The 19,869-nt window shown below is 38.1% G+C and overlaps 1 protein-coding gene across 12 annotated transcripts; it reads left to right on the top strand.

Annotated features, from left to right (window-relative positions):
- Nucleotides 1–1,226: 1,226 nt before the first annotated feature.
- On the top strand, nt 1,227–19,058 carry eif3c (eukaryotic translation initiation factor 3, subunit C). Of its 12 annotated transcripts, XM_007248693.4 has the most exons (25): nt 1,227–1,362; nt 2,830–2,948; nt 3,065–3,130; nt 3,328–3,517; nt 3,701–3,826; nt 3,927–3,978; nt 4,089–4,204; nt 4,300–4,427; nt 4,804–5,067; nt 5,598–5,739; nt 5,895–6,020; nt 6,961–7,054; nt 7,183–7,370; nt 8,254–8,478; nt 9,382–9,573; nt 10,304–10,475; nt 10,588–10,747; nt 11,817–11,882; nt 12,467–12,554; nt 12,651–12,816; nt 14,158–14,205; nt 14,876–14,917; nt 16,503–16,550; nt 17,151–17,198; nt 18,615–18,817. In XM_007248693.4, exons 2-25 carry the CDS (start codon nt 2,848–2,850, stop codon nt 18,692–18,694), a joined length of 2,928 nt encoding a protein of 975 aa, XP_007248755.2. In that variant the 5' UTR covers nt 1,227–1,362; nt 2,830–2,847; the 3' UTR covers nt 18,695–18,817. The 12 variants fall into 12 exon arrangements, with proteins under 12 accessions (XP_007248755.2, XP_022524960.1, XP_049320249.1 ...); XM_022669239.2 differs by lacking the exon at nt 14,158–14,205; XM_049464292.1 differs by lacking the exon at nt 14,876–14,917.
- The last annotated feature ends 811 nt before the right edge of the window (nt 19,059–19,869 follow it).

The raw sequence follows: 19,869 nt of genomic DNA, 5'->3' as shown, positions 1-19,869 counted from the left end.
GGGGCCGAGCCCAACCCCTGTAAACAACCCCACACCATTGTCCCCCCTTCACCAAACTTTACTCTTGATACAATACAGTCAGACAAGTACAGTTCTTGCTACTGCCAAACTCAGACTCGTCTATTAGTTTGCCAAATGGAGAAGCATGATGCATCAATCCAGAGAACTCTGAACAGCACTGCATCCGACGCATTGCATTTGGTGATTGTAAGGCTTGGATGCAGCTGCTCGGCCATGGAATCCCATTCTCTCTATGCGCTGTCATTAAGCCAATCTGAAGGCCTTTGTCATAGTGAGGAAATTTCTGCGACTTGACTTGTTGCACAGGTGCTGCATCTAATCACGGTACCACACTGGAGTTCACTGAGCTCCTGAGAGGAAACCCATTCTTTCACTATACTACTTGGATGAGATTTTTCTTTAATTTTAGAAAATATATAATAACAGAGAAAACATATCTTTATATTTACGTTTTTTCCAAAGAAAACAGGTTTTTATGAGCTGACTGGTTGGTAAACAGATGCAGCCAGATCATGTTTAAAAGGCTTATGGAGTTTAACCCCTTAAAAAATTGTTTAACAACTCAGTTATTTTTTAAATTACCAGTAAAAATCTACACTGTAAATTAATGACAGTGAATGAATACAAGGAATTATGTAGTAACTTAAAAGTGTTAAACAAACCAAAATACTCTGTAGTATTTAGGTGCTCTTATCTGGGGAGCTGTTATCTTGCAGTTTCTGAGGCTGGTAACTCTGAAGAACTTATCCTGTGGAACAGAAGAAACTCTTGCGCCTCCTTTCCTGTGGCGATCCTTATGAGAGCCAGTTTCATCATAATGTTTTTCATCGACTGACCTTGCCATAATCTGGATTAGAAGATTACTCAAATATTCACTATTCACTGTATACCTGTAACTCTACCTCTTCAATACTTTACAACTGATGCTCTCAAACTAGACAAGAAATTAAAGTAATTAACTCTTGATGAGTTTAGCACAGCTGTTAACTGAAAGCCTGAATTCCAGGTGACTCTACCTCATAAAGCTGACTGAGAAAATCCAGCAGAGATGTGCAAAACTGTCATCTAAACAATGAGAGCTACTAAAATATCAAAACTCTTCACTGGTGCTGTAGAGAGGGTGCAGTACTGCTCCGCTGCACTGGGGGGCAGGGTAGGTATTTGGGGTCTCGCGCTGCAGGTCAGACGCGCGTTCCCTCTTTCCTGTCTCTCGCCGGAAGTGAGCGATACGGCTCGTAGGCGCACGCTGCCAGTCCGCGCGGATAAACTGCAGATCTGGATCAAAACCGTAGCCCGATCATCCCTGTACCCGGACTCGATACCCGTTCCGCCCGCTAGCAGGTGAGAGGCTGTGGGAGTGTTGTGCGGGGGGTAGGAGGATCAGACTGAGGCTCCGGGCTGCGCGCCGGTGTGGGGCCGGGCCCGGCCTTCCCTCGCGCGCTGTTCGGCACTGTGGGGGATACGGGGGCCGGCTCGAATCAGCGGGCTCGATTTGTGAGCGACATCGCTGGATGGTCGGCTGGACTGGGCCCAGGTTTAGAGCAACTACCGGTGTGGTAGCTAACAAGCTAACTGATGGTGGTCGTTACTGATAACAGCTGGCGCAATGAATTGAAAGCGGCTACCGGCTGGTTAGACCCTGTGTGTCTGTCTGTCTGTCTATTGTGTGTGTGGAATGTCTGTCTGTTTGTCTGTCTGTATTTGTGTGTGCGTGTGTGTGTCAGTTCGATACAAAATGTTTTCTATACAAAACCTGACATTGTGAATAATGCTCTCAAAGACAGAGCCACCCTATTTGTATTCATAAAGTTACAGTACCAGCTATCATTCAAAAGTTTTTGTTTTATTATTATTTTAAAATGTTTTGCATTGTAGATTAATACTAAATAAAATATAACCATAAAATTTACAGCAAATAATAGACTATTTTAAAAAGAGTGCTTCTATTACAACTATGGATTTCATAAATCATTATTACTGTGTGTATAACACAATACTACACACCACAACTATTTTTTTCTACGTTGTAAATAATGCTGAATTTATTCAGACAATGAAGAAAAAACAGCTTTATGTAAACCTACAAACTCAAACTGCATAATCAGAGCTTTTTTTTTTTTACTGCATCGGTCACTGACTGACATTTATTACAGAGGACATTTCACTAACTTAATACATTTTTCAGACGTTTGTAGGTACAGATGTCTGTTTTGTGCATTATTGGTAGTTTTTCTGTGGCCTTTATATTGGTAATGTGGGTATTCAAATCATATTGACCGAAACCAAACTTTTTGGTTTCCAAGGTTTTGGTCATATCAGCCAACCCTAATCCAGGATGCATTTAAAAAAAATCATGTCAGGTCACACCGTTGAAGTGCAATTAATGTTTATCTTACAGTACATTATAAGTTATTGTTTAGAATATTAAATAACACATTTTTGTTGTGTAGATTACAGTATTTAAGGTCATGTGTAGAAAGTGGGGTCCTTTTAATACAGGCAGCAGTTGCCACGACAACTCCAAAGATCATGTGAATGTTATGACTATGATATGATTCTTCTCTGTAGTTCACCTCTTTTAAAAACTATTACTATTGCTATGACTATTATTCTCAGAAAAACCTGGACCTTTGTTTATTTTAGTTTTAGCTGGATGCATTTTTATAAATGGTGTTTGTTTTTAGAGCCATATTAAGCAGCTTTTGGTGTCAACAGCGGTAATAATAGCCTATAAATAAAACAATAACGGTAAAAAATAATGCATTTTTACAGTTTTTTCACAGTCTCTTAATGTCTTATAATCCGCAGTGATCAAGACCTTCAGCGATGTCCCGTTTTTTTGCTACTGGATCCGACAGTGAGTCGGAGGAGTCCTCATCCGCCGAGGAGATCACTCCTAAAGCAACCGGAGCTGCTTTCAACAAGCAGTGAGTGCATGTTCTCTCCTTCCAGTATCCATTATTATGGCTGGGCATTGCTACAAAACTGACATTGCAATACTCATAATGTGTTTTCAGTGTGCAATATGTCTGTGTTTCTTCAGGAATCTGTTGCTGAGTGATGATGAGGAGGACACTAAAAGAGTGGTACGAAGTGCCAAGGACAAGAGGTAAAGTTTTGGTCACTTTGCAGATGATTTAGCTCTAAGTGTCTATCTCTAAGATTAAGGTCCTTTTAAGTATGTAAGAGTAAAGGGCTCAAAAATTAAACTGGTATTGGAACAAATTGGGCCTTAGAAATTGATTTATTCATTTATTTATGAAATGGGAAAATAATTTAATCCATAACCTGGTCCCTTCCTCCCAGGTTTGAGGAGCTGACAAACCTGATCAAGACCATCCGCAATGCTATGAAGATCAGAGACATGGCGAAATGTCTGGAAGAGTTTGAACAGTTATGTCGAGCGTTTTTAAAGAGTAAAGCGATCGTGGATAAAGAGGGAGTGCCACAGTTTTACATCCGCCTTCTTGCTGACCTGGAGGATTACCTCAACCAGGTGCGTCATTTTAAACAGGAATTATGATTATTTTTTCCAGAAATTATAACACAGTCTTAAAGAAAAAAGAAGTTCTTCAAGGTTCATTTATTGCTGATACAATAGGAGAGTTTGCACCATCTGTTTTTCAAAACTCCTTGTTTTGAGATGGCTCATTTTAAGTTGATGATTTTACTTTGGCAGTTATGGGAGGACAAAGAAGGGAAGAAGAAGATGAACAAAAACAACGCCAAAGCCCTCAGCACCCTGCGCCAGAAGATCCGCAAATACAACCGGGACTTTGAGACAGACATTGCGAACTACAAGGAGGTTTGTTGTCAATATCGCCTTAAAAACACTGTTAATAAGTATTGATTCCACTTTGTATTCATCGTTTTTGTCATTAAATGTCTACTCTTGTTGCTTTCAGAACCCGGAACAGTCAGCAGAGGAGGAGGAAGAGAAGGAGGAAGCTGAATCTGGTATGTGTGTTTATATACAGATTTATTTATTAACTGTTCAATATCAACAGTGGACTGACTGTTGGTAGTAAGTGTTCATATTAAGTCCTTATTTTGTGTGTGAACTCCAGGTTCATCCATGGATAGTGAGGACGATGCTGAAGAAAGTGCCACCGCTAAAAGCTTCATGAAGAAGAAGCCGGCAGCTGAAGCAGCTCCTGAGGCCAGCAAGTTCCTTAAGGGAGCTGTGAGTTCATATTTATCATCACAATAAAAAATCTACTATTAAGGTAGGATTTGTTTTCGCTGGTGATGTTAATTGATTTTACTTGTGTTGTTTAGGATGATGAATCGGACAGCGGCAGTGACGACGATGATGAAATCTGGGGGTCTGACTCCACAGACAGCGGCAGTGAGAGTGAGGACAACGAAGGAAATGCTGGCTCTCTGGCTGTGGCCTTCCTCAAAAAGTTAGTAATGGTCAAAGATATGTAACTTAATTTGCGGTTTTTAATTTGGGTGTTTAAATAGTATGAGGTTTATGTTGGTAGTTAAGTAATGAGAGCTTGTGTTCAATGAACACAATTTTAATAAGGCACAATGTTGTCTAGAAACCTGGATTGAAGTACAAAACAGCAGTTTTAACATTTTAAATTTTATATAAACATTCATATTGTTTTGGTGTTAATGCAGAAAGTCTTAGATCATCAAATCTGGACCTTAAGTTCAGTTTGCAGTGGTGGATTCTATGTAATCACTGGAAGATAAACTGGATTCAAGGTCCAGATTTAAGGTCCTCCATCCTGTGTGTTAACTGAAAACTGAGCGTTCTCCTCACTCTTTCAGAGCTGCGATGGATGGAGACAGGATGGGCGATCGTAAGAAGGAGGACCGTAAGAAGAGGAGCAAGAAGAAGGAGCGTGCTGAGGAGGAGGCCGAGGAGGAGGCCCTGGAGATGGAGGGAGGAGAGTGGGAGAAGGTGAAGGGAGGCGTGCCGCTGGTGAAGGAGAAACCGAAGATGTTCGCCAAGGGCACAGAGATCAATACGACTGTGGTGGTGAAGAAGCTGAATGAGATCCTGCAGGCTCGAGGAAAGAAAGGAACAGACAGGTAGGATTTACATAATTGGGAAATTTGCTCTAGAGTGCCCTCTTTTGGTTGTTTTTTGATGGATAATTTCAGTTCCACCTTAAATGGTGCAGCTGCAAAATATATATAAATGGGATATTTCAGTTGTGCCCTGTTATAGACCTGGTTTTGTGTTTAAGGATGTCATTGAGTATTTTTTTTTTATTTTTTTTATGTTTTGTCCCTAAAATTTTATTTTTACGTTTGATGCCCATTATTTATGTGACTAAAAGTTATTATGGAATGGAGTAGTTTTATTGTAATTTATATTGACAAACTACTCAAAAAAGGAAAGGTGCATATGAATTATACAATCCTGTGATGTATTGTAAAATAAAATACAAAATAATATAAAATTTAAGAATATGGCACTTGTACAGAACTGCTCTGCAATTAAGGTGGAAAGGAAAATGCCATACAAGGCATTATTGGCACTGTGGACACCAGTATAAAAACTGGCCTAGATTTAAAGGTGTGATCATTAATTTCTAATTTCACTTTGTGTGTTTCAGAGCTGCTCAGATTGAGCTCCTCCACGCTCTGGCAGCAATTTCAGAGGAGCACAACCTTGGACAAGGCATCTCTGTGAAGATCAAGTTCAACATCATCGCCTCCCTCTATGACTACAACCCCAACCTGGCAACATTCATGAAGGTTGGAGACGTTTACACGGACATTAGCGTTTATTCACGTGCACATCTTTCAATTTTCTATCATAGTTTGAATGTATGTGCTTCTATTTTCTCTTATTTATTTTCTCTCTCTACTTCACTCTCCCTTTTCCGCTATCTACCGCTCTACACTTTCAGCCGGATATGTGGAAGAAGTGTCTGGATTGCATTAATGAGCTGTTGGACATTCTGTTTGGTAACAACAACATCTTCATTGGCGAGAACATCGCTGAGGACAGTGAGAACCTGGCCGTCTCTGAGCAGGTCAGTGCTCAAGAACCACGTTATGGGTTAAACAGATATTGGATGGTTTATTAGGAGTATTTCAGTTGTTTGGCCAGATAGTTCTGATCAAAGGTGTGAAAAGTATTCACATTCATTACTCTGTAGGTAGAAGTATAGAGACTAGGGTTTAAAATACTTCTGTAGAAGTTGAAGAAGTATCAGCTCAAGCTTTTTTATTTCAAGTAAAAGAGTAAAGGTACTGGTTTAAAACTACTTAAAGTTTAAAAAAAGTAAAAGTAATGTAAGGGGAAAAAATAAAGCCGTTAAGAACAAAAGCTTAGGCCGAACCACGTCTAACGTGTGCAGGTGTGATGGATCACAGTATAAACCAGTAGGGTGTTGGAATTAGGGGTGGGCAATATTGCTCTAAAATAATATCACAATATTTCAGGGTATTTTTGCGATAACGATATACTTGGCGATATAGGAAAACTAAAATAATTAATTAATTTCAGGAATATAGTATAACAGAATAGAATAATCATAATGTGGCAAAATAAATAATATAGCATAACATAATATTATGCAGCAAAAAATATTGCAGAATATTTAGTGCATGCATATAAACTGCAAACTAAAACAATTATACAATAAATACACCTAAAGCTACACAGTAAATAATAGACTACTTTTAAGACAGAACAGCCCTATTATCACGATATGGATTTTTAATATCATGATATTTCTGTGTCACGATATATTGTGTACGATACAATATTGCCCACCCCTAGTTGGAATGGTATATCTGGATGGAGAGATTTATCTGGATAGGGGTTTTATTGAACAATGAGAAGCCGGAATGAAAACGAGCTGAAATGAACAAGGCTATTTTTTAAAATGTAAGGAGTAGTAAGTTCAGATCATTGTGTGAAATGTTAGGAGTAGAAGGTTTAACCTGCTTGTCTGTGTTGTATTCCAGCCTTTCCGTGTCCGTGGCTGCATCCTGACCCTGGTGGAGAGGATGGATGAGGAGTTTACCAAGATCATGCAGAACACGGACCCTCATTCACAAGGTGAGCTTTGCGGGGGGTTTCTTATGCTTCAGATCAGTTTATTAGGATCTTTAATTTAATATCTAATTTAACTGATTGGTTATTCTTATTGTTTTGCCCACCTTAAAATGATAAATCTTCCATTTCAGAGTACGTGGATAACCTGAAGGACGAGGGCTGTGTGTGCAACATCATTGACCGGCTGCTGCAGTACCTGGAGAGTAAAGGCAGCACCGAGGAGGTGTGTCGTGTCTACCTGCGCAGGATCATGCACACCTACTACAAGTTCGACTACAAGACCCACCGCCGCTCCATGGGCATTCAGGGAGAGAGCAAGGTGAGCAGAGCCTCATTGTCTTACCTTTCTATTTGTTGTAGGAATATGTAGCATACACTACCACTCAAAAGTTTTAAAACATCCCACTTTTTTTTAATAATGGTTTTTGCTATTTAAGCTCTTCAGGTCCAGTCAGTAACTGAAAACTGTGCAAAATCCACTGAATAAAAACTAAAGAAAAAACTGAAGAAAGTAATAAGTACTGTACAAAAAAGTTTTAGCAATCAATTCATTGGTTATCCACTTGCGGTTGTCAAGTGGTAATGGAAATAATCTGAGCTTTGGAAACTGATTTTAAGGAAATATCAGTTTACACAGCCTAGGTATGTAATATAAAGCAGTGCTTGAACAGATGGTGTTACTGCTGTTATTCTGTACTCCAGCATTTACACACTTACAGCCCATTCACACTTTCATCATCATAATAACTAGAAAAAGACACAGAGAGCTCTGTAACTATTAAAAGTAGATGTCCTTTATTTAGAGAAATTACAGATGTAGCTAGAAAGCGATGAGTACTGTTTTCTACACCTCCTGGTACAGGAAGACGTCTGGCTGACCCTCATGGAAACAGCTTCAGCCTTTAGCTCAGATTAACATGATTATAGACTTAGTCTCGGCAGAGAAGAGAAGAATTAGCAGTCTGACAGTTGACATACATTAATAAAGTCATTGCTAAGATGTAAAAATACTAAGCTATAGGGGTGTTCTACAACTTTTGACATAGTGTATATGTACATGTATACGTGGTTAATAAGTTGAGTTAATGACTTAAAATAAAGTGACTATTAAAAAAATGACTATTAAAATAAATTCAGTTTCTGCATAAGGTTTTTTTTTTTTTTTTTTTTTTTTAAATCTGACTCCGCCTACCTTTTAACAGTCTGAGCAAGACCAAGAAGAGAGCGAGGGAGAGGACAGTGCAGTCATCATGGACCGTCTGTGCAAGTTCATCTACGCCAAGGACCGTACCGACCGCATCCGTACCTGCGCCATCCTGTGCCACATCTACCACCATGCACTGCACAGCCGTTGGTACCAGGCCCGCGACCTGATGCTCATGAGCCACCTGCAGGACAACATTCAGCACGCTGATCCTCCAGTGCAGGTACTAACCTATGCACTTAAATATGCCCTGATTGAGTTGTGTGAGTCATATTACAGTATTTTTTGCACTCAGGCGCATCATATTATAAGGCTCATTATCAATGAACATCTATTTTCATTCAAAGGCACACCGGATTATAAGGCACATTTTAGGAGGCTCTATAAGGAACTTGTAATACAGCAGGTTTCGCTGCTGGGTGGTGGGGGAGGGGGGTGTTAACTAAGTTAAGTAAAGCTAAGCTAAGTAAACAAAACTGTAATAAAACAATATTTTCTTTTAAAGTTAAACGAGCGCTGGATGTTAATCTACACAGATTTCTCTCTTAAACTGTTTATTTGGGCGACTGAAGTGCTTAAGTGATTTATTTACATTAGGTTTAGATTGGCGAATTTCTCCAACACTAGGCTGGACCATTAGCATTAGCGGCTAACCGCTCCAGCAGTGCTAGGCAGGGTTAGAAGCAATCTACAGGTTGATAATACTCCCCTCTGAAAGGGAAAATAGCGAGTGTGGTTAGTGGGTAATGCAAATGCTGCTCCAGCAGTGCTAGCCGGAGTTAGCAGCAGGCTACAGGCCGATTAATACTCCCCTCTGAAAGGGGAAATGCCGGTTAGCGGTTAATGCTAATACATCTCCAGCTCCAGTTCTGGAGAGCTGAACTGAAACTCCTGAATAACGCTGCAATTCGGCGGAGTGGCTTTACTGCTCTTTATAACCTGACTGGTAAAATACATACATAAGACACACTGAATTAAAAGGCATACTGACAATTTTTCGGGGAAAATTAAAGGATTATAAGTGCGTCTTGTAGTGTGAAAAATACGTAATGTTTGATTTACTCTTTCACGCTAGGAGAACCAGCCGGACTGAGTTTTGATTAATTTATTTTTTTTCCCTCCTCAGATCTTGTATAACAGGACCATGGTGCAGCTGGGCATCTGTGCCTTCCGCCAGGGGATGATCAAAGACGCCCACAATGCACTGCTGGACATCCAGTCGAGTGGCAGAGCCAAGGAGCTGCTGGGTCAGGGCCTGCTAATGAGGAACATGCAGGAGAGGAACGCAGAGCAAGAGAAGATTGAAAAGAGAAGACAGGTACAGACATTTCATTAGGGGTACACATCGCCTTTTGTGCTTCCACTCACTGGCCTTTTTACTGGAAACACCTACGTTGTAGGGATGTAGGGGTACATGTTTTCTTTAATCACAGTATGTGTACACGGTACAGACAGTCTGAAAGAATGTGCGAAAACGAAATGAACGTAGTGTAGAACCAAAGTTCACAGGCGAGTTGCACCTGAAATCTTTAGCTGTATTGCAGGAGCCTCTGAACGGACCCAGGCCGTTAAACGGTTAAAACATTTTTATTTTGACAGTGTTTATTTTAACCCACTACTAAACAAAACACAGATCTTCAGAGCAGACACCCTCACTCAGACCTGAACTAAGGCTGACCAATGAGCTTCTTCACCATTTCAAAACAAATTAAAGGAATATAAAAACGTGAAACTCAAACTGCACTTTTAATTTTCTTTTTCTTTAATTAAGCAGTGTAGATGCGCTTTTACAAAAGCACAGTTTGTTTTTAATGTGCCCCTTGTTTTTACTTGAAGTGAAAAACCAAACATTTATTTGGAGTATCTGTTCTTTCCACCCACTTTACCAAATCATACTAAATGTGGAGGTTATGCCATGGTGTAAAGCAAAGCGGTGTGTCTGGAGGTGTTTGGAGGAAAATGAAGCGTGGATGAAAGTAGTAGATGGATAGATTTCCTATTATTGTGTTTAGTTGAACTGAAATTGTGTATTTGCGTGTCTCTCCCAGGTGCCTTTCCACATGCATATCAACCTGGAGCTGCTGGAGTGTGTGTACCTGGTTTCAGCCATGCTGCTGGAGATCCCCTACATGGCAGCCCACGAGTTTGATGCTCGCCGCAGAATGATCAGCAAGCAGTTCCATCACCAGCTGCGAGTGGGCGAGAGACAGCCCCTCCTGGGTGAGTAGGATGAGAGGGAGGAGCAAATGCACACAAACTATAGCTTCTAATGTACCGAGACCATGTTACAGCTGAGCTCTGAACACTGATTTACCTCTCTGTGCTCCTGCAGGACCCCCTGAGAGCATGAGGGAGCATGTGGTGGCTGCCAGTAAAGCCATGAAGATGGGCGACTGGCGCACTTGTCATTCATTTATCATCAATGAGAAAATGAACAGCAAAGTGTGGGACCTGTTCCCTGAGGCCCAGCGGGTCCGTGAAATGCTCGTCAGGTACGTAATGATGAAATTTAATGCTGTATGCTTATTTCCAATGCACCAAGATGTAGTGAACCAAGAGCTTCACAAGCTGTGTATAACCATCGAACTAGATATCTTAGCCTTAGCTGCTAATACGGGAATAAATGGTGTCTTGATTTACAGCTGGAATACAAGTGTATCAGTGTTTGATGACCTGCTGCTGCAGTGGGTTGTTTGTGATTAGCCTGGCTGGAAAATCACACACTTTGCTGACTCTGCTTTAATAATCTCCATAAGCAGGATTTGTACGGTCATGAAAAACCTGGAAATTTCAAAATAGTAGTTTCCAGGCCTGGATCAGTTTTGGAAAAATAAAAATACCCCCAAAAGTTTAGAAAGGTCATAAATTTGCAATCTACAAATCTTTTTTTTTTTTTTTTTATCTGTTGACGGAGAAAAGCTATTTTAAGCTAACAAATGCACCAATTCAGAGTTTGCTTAGTAATTTAGTAATTTGGAAATGTATTGGTTAAAACATGTATGAACCCTGTATGCAGCAGCTATCGATTATTTTATTAGCCGCAGCTCTCATATTTTAGGGGATTCTACTGAAAATCCCAGTGATTTAATCGAAAAATCAGATAAAATATTTTATGGTTTAGATTAAAGAACAATTGAAAATACGCAGGAAAATTTACATATTTCAATTAATAATGAACAATTAATTGGTGTCCTTTTTGGGTAGCAGTTTTATTTCTTAAATTCACTTGTGCATGGCAACAAACTGTGACAGTTATAACTTGAAGGCTGGGAGACATTAAAACTTCAAAATCTGCTGATATTTCTTGAATCATGTGACCTGTGTCGTCTTTGGATGCCTTCAGGAACTTAAACACAATAGCTTGAGGGCAGAGTCGACTAATTGGGTGAATTAATTCTCGAGTGCAAATTCAAATCAGTGATTCAAAACTGTTTTTAAGCCCATGTGTTGATATAAGTCTCTGACCTGGTGTAAACACAGCCACTGGGGAAACTCAGAGATGAGACAGAGCTCTCCTTAGACACTGGATTATACTTCACAATTTGTGCTTTTCTTTTACAGGAAGATTCAGGAGGAGTCTTTGCGCACCTACCTGTTCACCTACAGCAGTGTATACGACTCCATCAGGTACTTTTACCAGCTAACGTGCATTTGCTTAGCTCAGGGGTCACCAACCTTTTTGAACCTGAGAGCTACTTCTTGGGTACCAATTAATGCGAAGGGCTACCAGTTTGATACACACTCGTGAAATTACAAATTTTCTCAATTTACCTTTAATTATATGTTATTATTAATAATTAATGACATTCATCTATGTGAAGACACAGATATCAATAGGCAACACTATTATTATAAATCTCTGCAAGTGTTTACATTTTATATTATATTTTAATATAATATTACATATTATATTACATTATATTGTATAATAATATATAAACTATAGGCTCTCTAAGCTAATATTAATGTAATATAATCTAAAATTACATCAATGCAACTGTGATTAAAAAAAAAAAGAATAGCAACAAAAATGCTATTTTTAGACCAGGCCTGCGGGCTACTCATAAGGTCCTTGCGGGCTACCTGGTGCCCGCGGGCACCATGTTGGTGACCCCTGGCTTAGCTGAACCCACACTGCCTGTGTACTGATGATGGTCTGCTCTTTATGCCATCTGTGTTTTATCACCCTTGTTTCTTTCTTCTTTCTGCAGCATGGAGACTTTATCAGAGATGTTTCAGCTGGAGTTGCCCACAGTACACAGCATTATCAGTAAAATGATCATCAACGAGGAGCTGATGGTAAACGAACTGTGGCTGCTCTTCATTCTGACTCTGTTGGAGTTGAGTAGATTTGTAAAAGGTTAGTAAACGGTTTTGTGATGCTCTCGCTCCCAGGCGTCTCTGGACCAGCCCACTCAGACAGTAGTGATGCACAGAACAGAGCCCACCTCCCTGCAGAACATGGCGCTCCAGCTGGCTGAGAAGCTGGGCGGCCTAGTGGAGAACAATGAGCGTGTCTTTGACCTCAAACAGGGCGTCTATGGAGGATACTTCAACAGAGGTGAGTAGCTTCGTACAGGGCTGTGTTTTCAGTACGCTACTGAGATATTGACCAAAAAGCAAAAATGACACCATATTTAAGGTGGAGCCAAAAAAAAACAATTTTAACATAAATTTCTTTTATATATTTAATGGTTTATGCTAGGGCTGGTTGATTTTTTTTTTAATATAGTGACATTTCAGTTTTTATTTATTTGCTTTTTTTATCCATTCACAATTCATTATATTTGTATTAACTGCATTGAAATGACAAACATTTCAGTGGTAGCAGATTTGTTGCTCATCTAGCTAAGCAGCATTAATCACCCTCTTTTTACTCTTTTTAAAATGTAGCTAGAAACTATAGTGTATTTTATATTTCAGTTTATGCCGTCATAGCCCAGGGTATGATGGGAAGAGCAGAGTTAGCCACAATACTATACCAGGGGGGAAAATGTTTTTTAAATCAGAATATGCTAAATATATTAAATTATTTATGATTTAATGTCTTTTTGACATTTTATCACGTGCTGTCTGTGAAAGTAATGTAATGCCACAAAAGAAACCATAACAATAATGATTAATATATATACTGACCAGTGTAGCTGATCCCGAAATATGTTGATTAAGCAAACTCCTCCAAAAGCCAAAAACCTATTACTCTATACTGTATTTTTTTCTGACTATAAGGCACACTCAAAAGCCTTTAATGTTCCCAAAAATCTACAGGATGCCTTATAATCAGGTACGCCTTATATATGAATTCTTCTAGTCTGGTGTTAAGGAGCAGTAAAGCCACTTTATCTTAAGTACAGTGTTATTAGTATTAGCTGCTGCACCCAGTCTTAATGCTGGAGAAACTTTACTGAAAACTCACTTTTAGAGAAAATACTGGGAATCTATGCTTACTGTAAAGACATGGAAGTGCTTAACTCGCCCAAATAAACGTTTTTCAGGAGATAAATCTATGTAGATTCACATCCATTGCTTATTTTACTTTGAAAGACAGGGTTTTTCTCCATTAGAAGGGAAATATGGCGACTTCCTCGCTCACTTAGATGTAGGCCTCCTTACTAGTGTAGCTTAATCCAATTTATAATCCAGCGCGCCTTATAGTACTGCTATAAAACTAGTAATTTTCTATACTCCCCTGTACATCACCCTTTTATGGTTTTATGCAGTTTGGACAGCAGCTATTTTCATTTTTGCTTTTAATTTTTATTTATAATTTGTGATATTTCAGTCATTGTTGAACTGCATGTCTGAGTGATGTTGGAAGAATGTCAGCAAAATGTAGAATAGCCCATCATCTACACGCTGCATCCACAGCTGCATGCCTCTATAAACTCTTCTCACTGTGCAGATTCAGACCAGAGGGGCGGTTACCAACAGAGGCAAGGTTACCAACGAGGTGCTTATCAACAGATTATTTCATTTGTTCACTCTTTCACCCACCCACTCCCTCACTCTCCTCCTCCTCCACCTTCGACTGACTTTCTTCTGTTCAGTTTTCTTTTCTGGGTTGCTTTTATTTCGGTGCAATTGCAGATAAGCATCCTGTGTACCAGTTTTAGTTCTAGTTAGTTTTAGTTATATTAAAATTTTATACTGTTTAAAGGCATATATAAGGGATTAAAAAAACAAAGCTATAGTCTGTTGTTTTAATTACTTTTTAAATTTTAATTTGAGTAAAGGCTTAAACCAGGTAACACAAGTTTAAAAAAACAAACCAGTTGAATGTTGCCTGAGGACTCTACTAGCAAAATATTTATCTATTTTTATTATTTTCTTTCATATTTGCTCATGCTGCCCTTTTGTGGTGGTTTTAACAATTTTGAGATTTAATCTTTTTTTTTTTTTTTTTTTTTTAACTAAAACTATACACTTGTGCTTGTGCTACGCGTGGGAGCAGGCACGTCCTCCTTAAACGTTTTACATAAAATCTCTATAACCTCAGTATATAAACAGAACCTGTTCACCTGTGGGGACTCACTACTCTACTCTACTCTACTTGCACTAATAGTTACACACACATTTATATAACTGGGTAAAAATGTTAATGGTCTTATTCTTCTCCACAGATCAGAAAGGAGGCTACCAACAGAAGCAGGGCTACCAGAGAGGTAAGTAATATCTGATATATGTAGCCATATACAAAGACTTCTGTATTTCAGTTTACAGCACTTAAACTGCATTTGCTAACATTTTTCCTGTGTTCTTTATGAATAGTGATATTTTAACCATTATTAGGTAGAGTGATTATTATCATGTTTTGTGGCATCAAGCACAGATGAGTCGATAATGGTCTATTAAATATTTATATCTACCTTAAGTATGACTGGGAGAAAATAAATTCTTATTTGGCAGTGATTTTCAGATTTTACTCTTTTCATTTAACTGAAATATAAGGAGGTTATATTCACACTGTTTAATATGAAAGCTCCATGTAAGGTTGAAGGGGGCTGCTTACTATGTACAAGTATCTAAAGGAACAAATAGTTTACGCATCACTTCAAATGTTGCTGTCTGTTTAAAAAACTTATGTAAGTTATGTAAAAACTAAAAACCTAAATTGTAATTTAAAGTTATTTATATGTGAGGAATTCTTTTCCACACAATTTTTTTTCTAAATATGTAACTCAGTACTAAATATCATTGCTGTTGTGCAGAAACCTCATATCTCCAAAATGTCAATTTCTTGACCTTTTTGAGCATATTTTTTTATATTCATCATGAAATTGTTTAATTCAAATTGATAATATCATGGTCATGCATGGCAGTAAAAACTGTCAGGTGCTACAGTGTTCAAGCTAATCAGTAAATGTTCATTGGTTTAAGCTCTGTTAGCAATGTAGCCATATGTAAATATGAAATTAAACTGTAAAGAAATGACCTTTTTAGTCTAACAGGTAATGCAAATGGGAAAGAAGACGCCTTAAAGCATTCTCAAAACCCAGGAGCGCTCCTGATTCTGTTTGTTAACCCTTTCAGACCTGAATTATCTCTTTTTCTGTCTGTTATGTACAGAAATTAATAATCTAATATTTTAATATAAAATCTATATAACAATTATAAAAATAGTTATTAAACTATTGTTTTTAAACATTAAACATTGCATTGGAAGCCTATGTATATTATATTTTTATATTGACCTTTTCATTTCATAAACAAAAAAACAGTAAAAAATAGGATTAAACATGCTCGAAATCACATTTAAATAAATTATTTTAAAAGTAGCGGTTACTTTGCCTTAATGGCTATAGTACTACTGTTTTCCAGTGCAGTGGGCGGGGCCAAGTTGCTGTTTCAATGGAGGATAACACCTCTCAAATAGTGTGCAAAAAGTGCAACAAAGGATTTTATAATAAAGAAAATACTTTATTCATTGTAATGGATGTAGGGTCTGAAAGGGTTAATTCAAGTGGTCAAATTGAGTCAAACAATTGATGAAGCTGTAATTTTACAGGGCTTTATATCAGTATAACTGAGCATTCATTTATAGTGTGATTTTAGAAGCTAGTTATCTTCACTGCATGAGAAACACCATGTTTATGATGGACCTCTGTATACTGTGTACTGTGTTCATCCCTGAACTGCATGTCCGAGTCAGAGTTGTTGACTGAACATCAGCGAAATGTAGAATAGCCCATGCCTACCTGTACACTCATCCACAGCTGCATGCCTCTATAAACTCTTCTCACTGTGCAGATTCAGACCAGAGGGGCGGTTACCAGCAGAGGCAAGGTTACCAACGAGGTGCTTATCAATTAATTCATTATAAAATATGTACAATAGAATTCATGATAAAATATAAATGTTGTCTTTTTGGATCTGCTTTGATTTGTGTGATGTCTAAACAGTGCTAAAACACAGCTAAGAGCTTTTATTTTTGATACAATACATGTATTTGACGTTTTATCACAGTCATGTGACTCAAGTGAGGATGACATGACATGAACGTTTTTCAGGAGATAAATGTGTAGATTCACATCCAGTGCTTATTTCACTTTGAAAGAGAGAGAGGTTTTTTCTTCATTAGAAGAGAAACAGGGCGACACCCTTGCTCACTTCTATGAAGGCATCCTTACTATTGTTGCTTAATGTGCTTTTTAATCTGGTGTGCCTTATAGTACTGCTATAAAACTAGTAATTTTCTATACTCCCCTGTACATCACCCTTTTATGGTGAGTTTGGACAGCAGCTATTTTCATTTTTGCTTTTAATTTTTATTTATAATTTGTGATATTTCAGTCATTGTTGAACTGCATGTCTGAGTGATGTTGGCAGAATGTCAGCAAAATGTATCTACACGCTGCATCCACAGCTGCATGCCTCTATAAACTCTTCTCTGTGCAGATTCAGACCAGAGGGGCGGTTACCAACAGAGGCAAGGTTACCAACGAGGTGCTTATCAATAAATTCATTAATTTATCCCTTAACTCACTTTTATTCATTCCTCCACCCAATCTCTTTCCCTGTCTCTCTCCTCTTCCTAATCTTAATGTGCTGACTGTCTCTGCTGTTTAGTTTCCTGTTTAGTGTTTAGTCTATTTTAAGTGTTTGGGGTGTGAAGGGAAGCTTTCCTGTGCATGGGTTTAATTTGTATGTGAACTTTTACTATTAAGTAATATTTATAAAGGATAAAAAAACCCTATCCTGGCATTCGTTTTTTTTTTCTGTGGCACTGCCAGTGTGTTTCAGCCAGTGCACACATTGATGCCAGTATGGAAATCCCTCTCATACGTAATTATTTATGGGTGTAAGGCCTGTCACGATAATTTAAGTAATTGACTTATCGAAAAATAAGTGGACATTGATGATACTGCCTATTATGTTTATTTGTGTGTTTGTTCACATATATCGTAAAGAGTACTTTAGACAGTCTATATATAGAAAGTATACATTTCCCACACTTTTTGCTGTTTGTAACTAAAGAAAAGTTCCATTATATATCTACTAGAGACAGCTTATGTCTGTACAGTATCATTTATTTTACTTAAATTCTGGATATATGGAGATATTTAAAGTGCATTATTATTAGTATCATGACATTCTGGATCATTGTGTTACATTCCGTTACATATCTGATAAAATTCCTGTATTTGTGTTTTTTTTTGTTTGTTTGTTTTTTTAAAGTATCTCAGTTGTATTATAATGCACTCCAAATATCTCCATATATACAGGATTAAAGTAAAATAAATGATGCTGGACAGATATAATCTGTCTTTAGTAGACATATAATGGAAAATGAAAAGTGTGAATTTTTCTTTGGTTAAAAACAGCAACAAAAAAAAAGCAGTGTGCCATATATCATATCGTATGCAATAATATAATTGCATTTTTATTTTGTTGTAGTAGTGTTTTCTTAAAATATTTTATCGATATTTTTCATGCAAAAAAACATGCATTATCATTGCTTTGTTATGCTATTGTACTATGATTGTCAGTGATATTTAATGGACCTTAAATGACAATAGTATTGTTTATCGCAATCATTTCCTTGGTAATTTATCGTGACTGGCCTAATTGGTGTTTTATTCGTATAAATAAAGTAGTTCTGTTGTTTTTTAATAATTTCATACAGATTTCAGTAAAGACTTGTCAAAATCAGACACTACAAACAAGGCCCTTAATTTTTTTTTTTTCTTCTTCCAAACACATCATCTCTTCCACTTCTCTTCCCTCCACATCCCCTCTTCTCTCTTCTCTAGCGTCGTCTCCTTGTGTTTTGAACTGTGCCAGTGCCTCTCTTTCTCTCGAACATTTTAAACAGCTTCCAGTGTGTTTAATTTTCTCTCTTTTTTTTCTTCTCCATCTCAGATCAGAAAGGCTCCTACCAGCAGAGGCAGGGCGGCTACCAGCGAGGAGGATACCGGTCCCAGAACCAGGGCTCTTACTAAAACCCAGCCCGGTAGAAGCAGGACCCGCTTTCATTCCAAGACCAGACTGCCGCTTCCTGAGCTTGACTTCTTCTTCTTTCCATCTCTATAAAGTTCTAACATCTCCTCTGCTTCTCCACTCCACCTCAGCCTGTTTAATCACACTGTACAGCTTATTCATCCAGACCTGCAGACTGTATTTCTGTTTCAATAGATTTGCTTTCCCTCAGTTCACCCTTCTTTACAGTGAGGTTCAGGTCTGTGTGTGAGTTAATTCAAAATACTGAGTTAAAGGATGAAGCAGGATTTTAGGTAGAAGCTTGGCAGGTTTGTTCTTTGTGTGATTTATCTGATTTAAAACAATAAAGTTATTCAATTTCTGAAACAGTCACAGTGTCCGTGTGTCTTGCACACATGTTCACTAGTCACAAAGTCAGACTCGAGTCAGGAGAATACACGCAAAGCAAATATATGATGAGAGCAACAATAAACACCCAATAAAACAAATAATGTGTGCAGTTTTTGGTTGGTCTGAAATCAGGTGGTATTAAAGAAGAATTTATCCTGCTTTTGTTGAAGTAACTATTTTCTGTACAAATAAGGGTTTATACTAGAGTTTGGAGCATTGCTGTGAGAATTTAAAGCTATAGGATGATCACTAAGGCCAGTGGGCAGATATGATGCTGTCTTGGCCTTTCAAAGAAATAGAAAAAGGACAGTGTTCTCACCTAATATTTCCTGTAATGTAAGCTTTTTGTTGACCATTGGTTCTATTTTTGTTTTCTAGTGTCACATTTATTTATTATTATATCTAGTGGTACTGAATGCTGTTAACTAGTTAAACAATTAATTCTGTGAGACACTGAATTCCCTCATAGCTGTTCTTAATCGTACTTGATTACAACCAATGAAAACCCAAAAGTCAGTGTCTCAGAAAATTAGAATATTATATGAGACCAATTGGTACTTTTGGCAGTTTGCCAAGTCCTGCTGGAAAATGAAATATGCATCTCCATAAAAGTTTTCAGCAGAGGGAAGCACAAAGTGCTGTAAAATCTCCAAACCATCACTGATCATCAGTATATTTTGAATTTCATTTGTAAATCAAGGGATCAGAGTCTGGAGGAAGAGTGGAGAGACACACAGTCCAAACTGCTCGAGGTCTAGTGTGAAGTTTCCACCAATCAGTGATGGTT

The sequence above is a fragment of the Astyanax mexicanus genome, chromosome 15 (genome assembly GCF_023375975.1).
Source record: "Astyanax mexicanus isolate ESR-SI-001 chromosome 15, AstMex3_surface, whole genome shotgun sequence".
NCBI classification, from domain to species: Eukaryota; Metazoa; Chordata; class Actinopteri; order Characiformes; family Acestrorhamphidae; genus Astyanax; species Astyanax mexicanus.
This window is presented reverse-complemented; position numbering and strand designations above follow the sequence as displayed.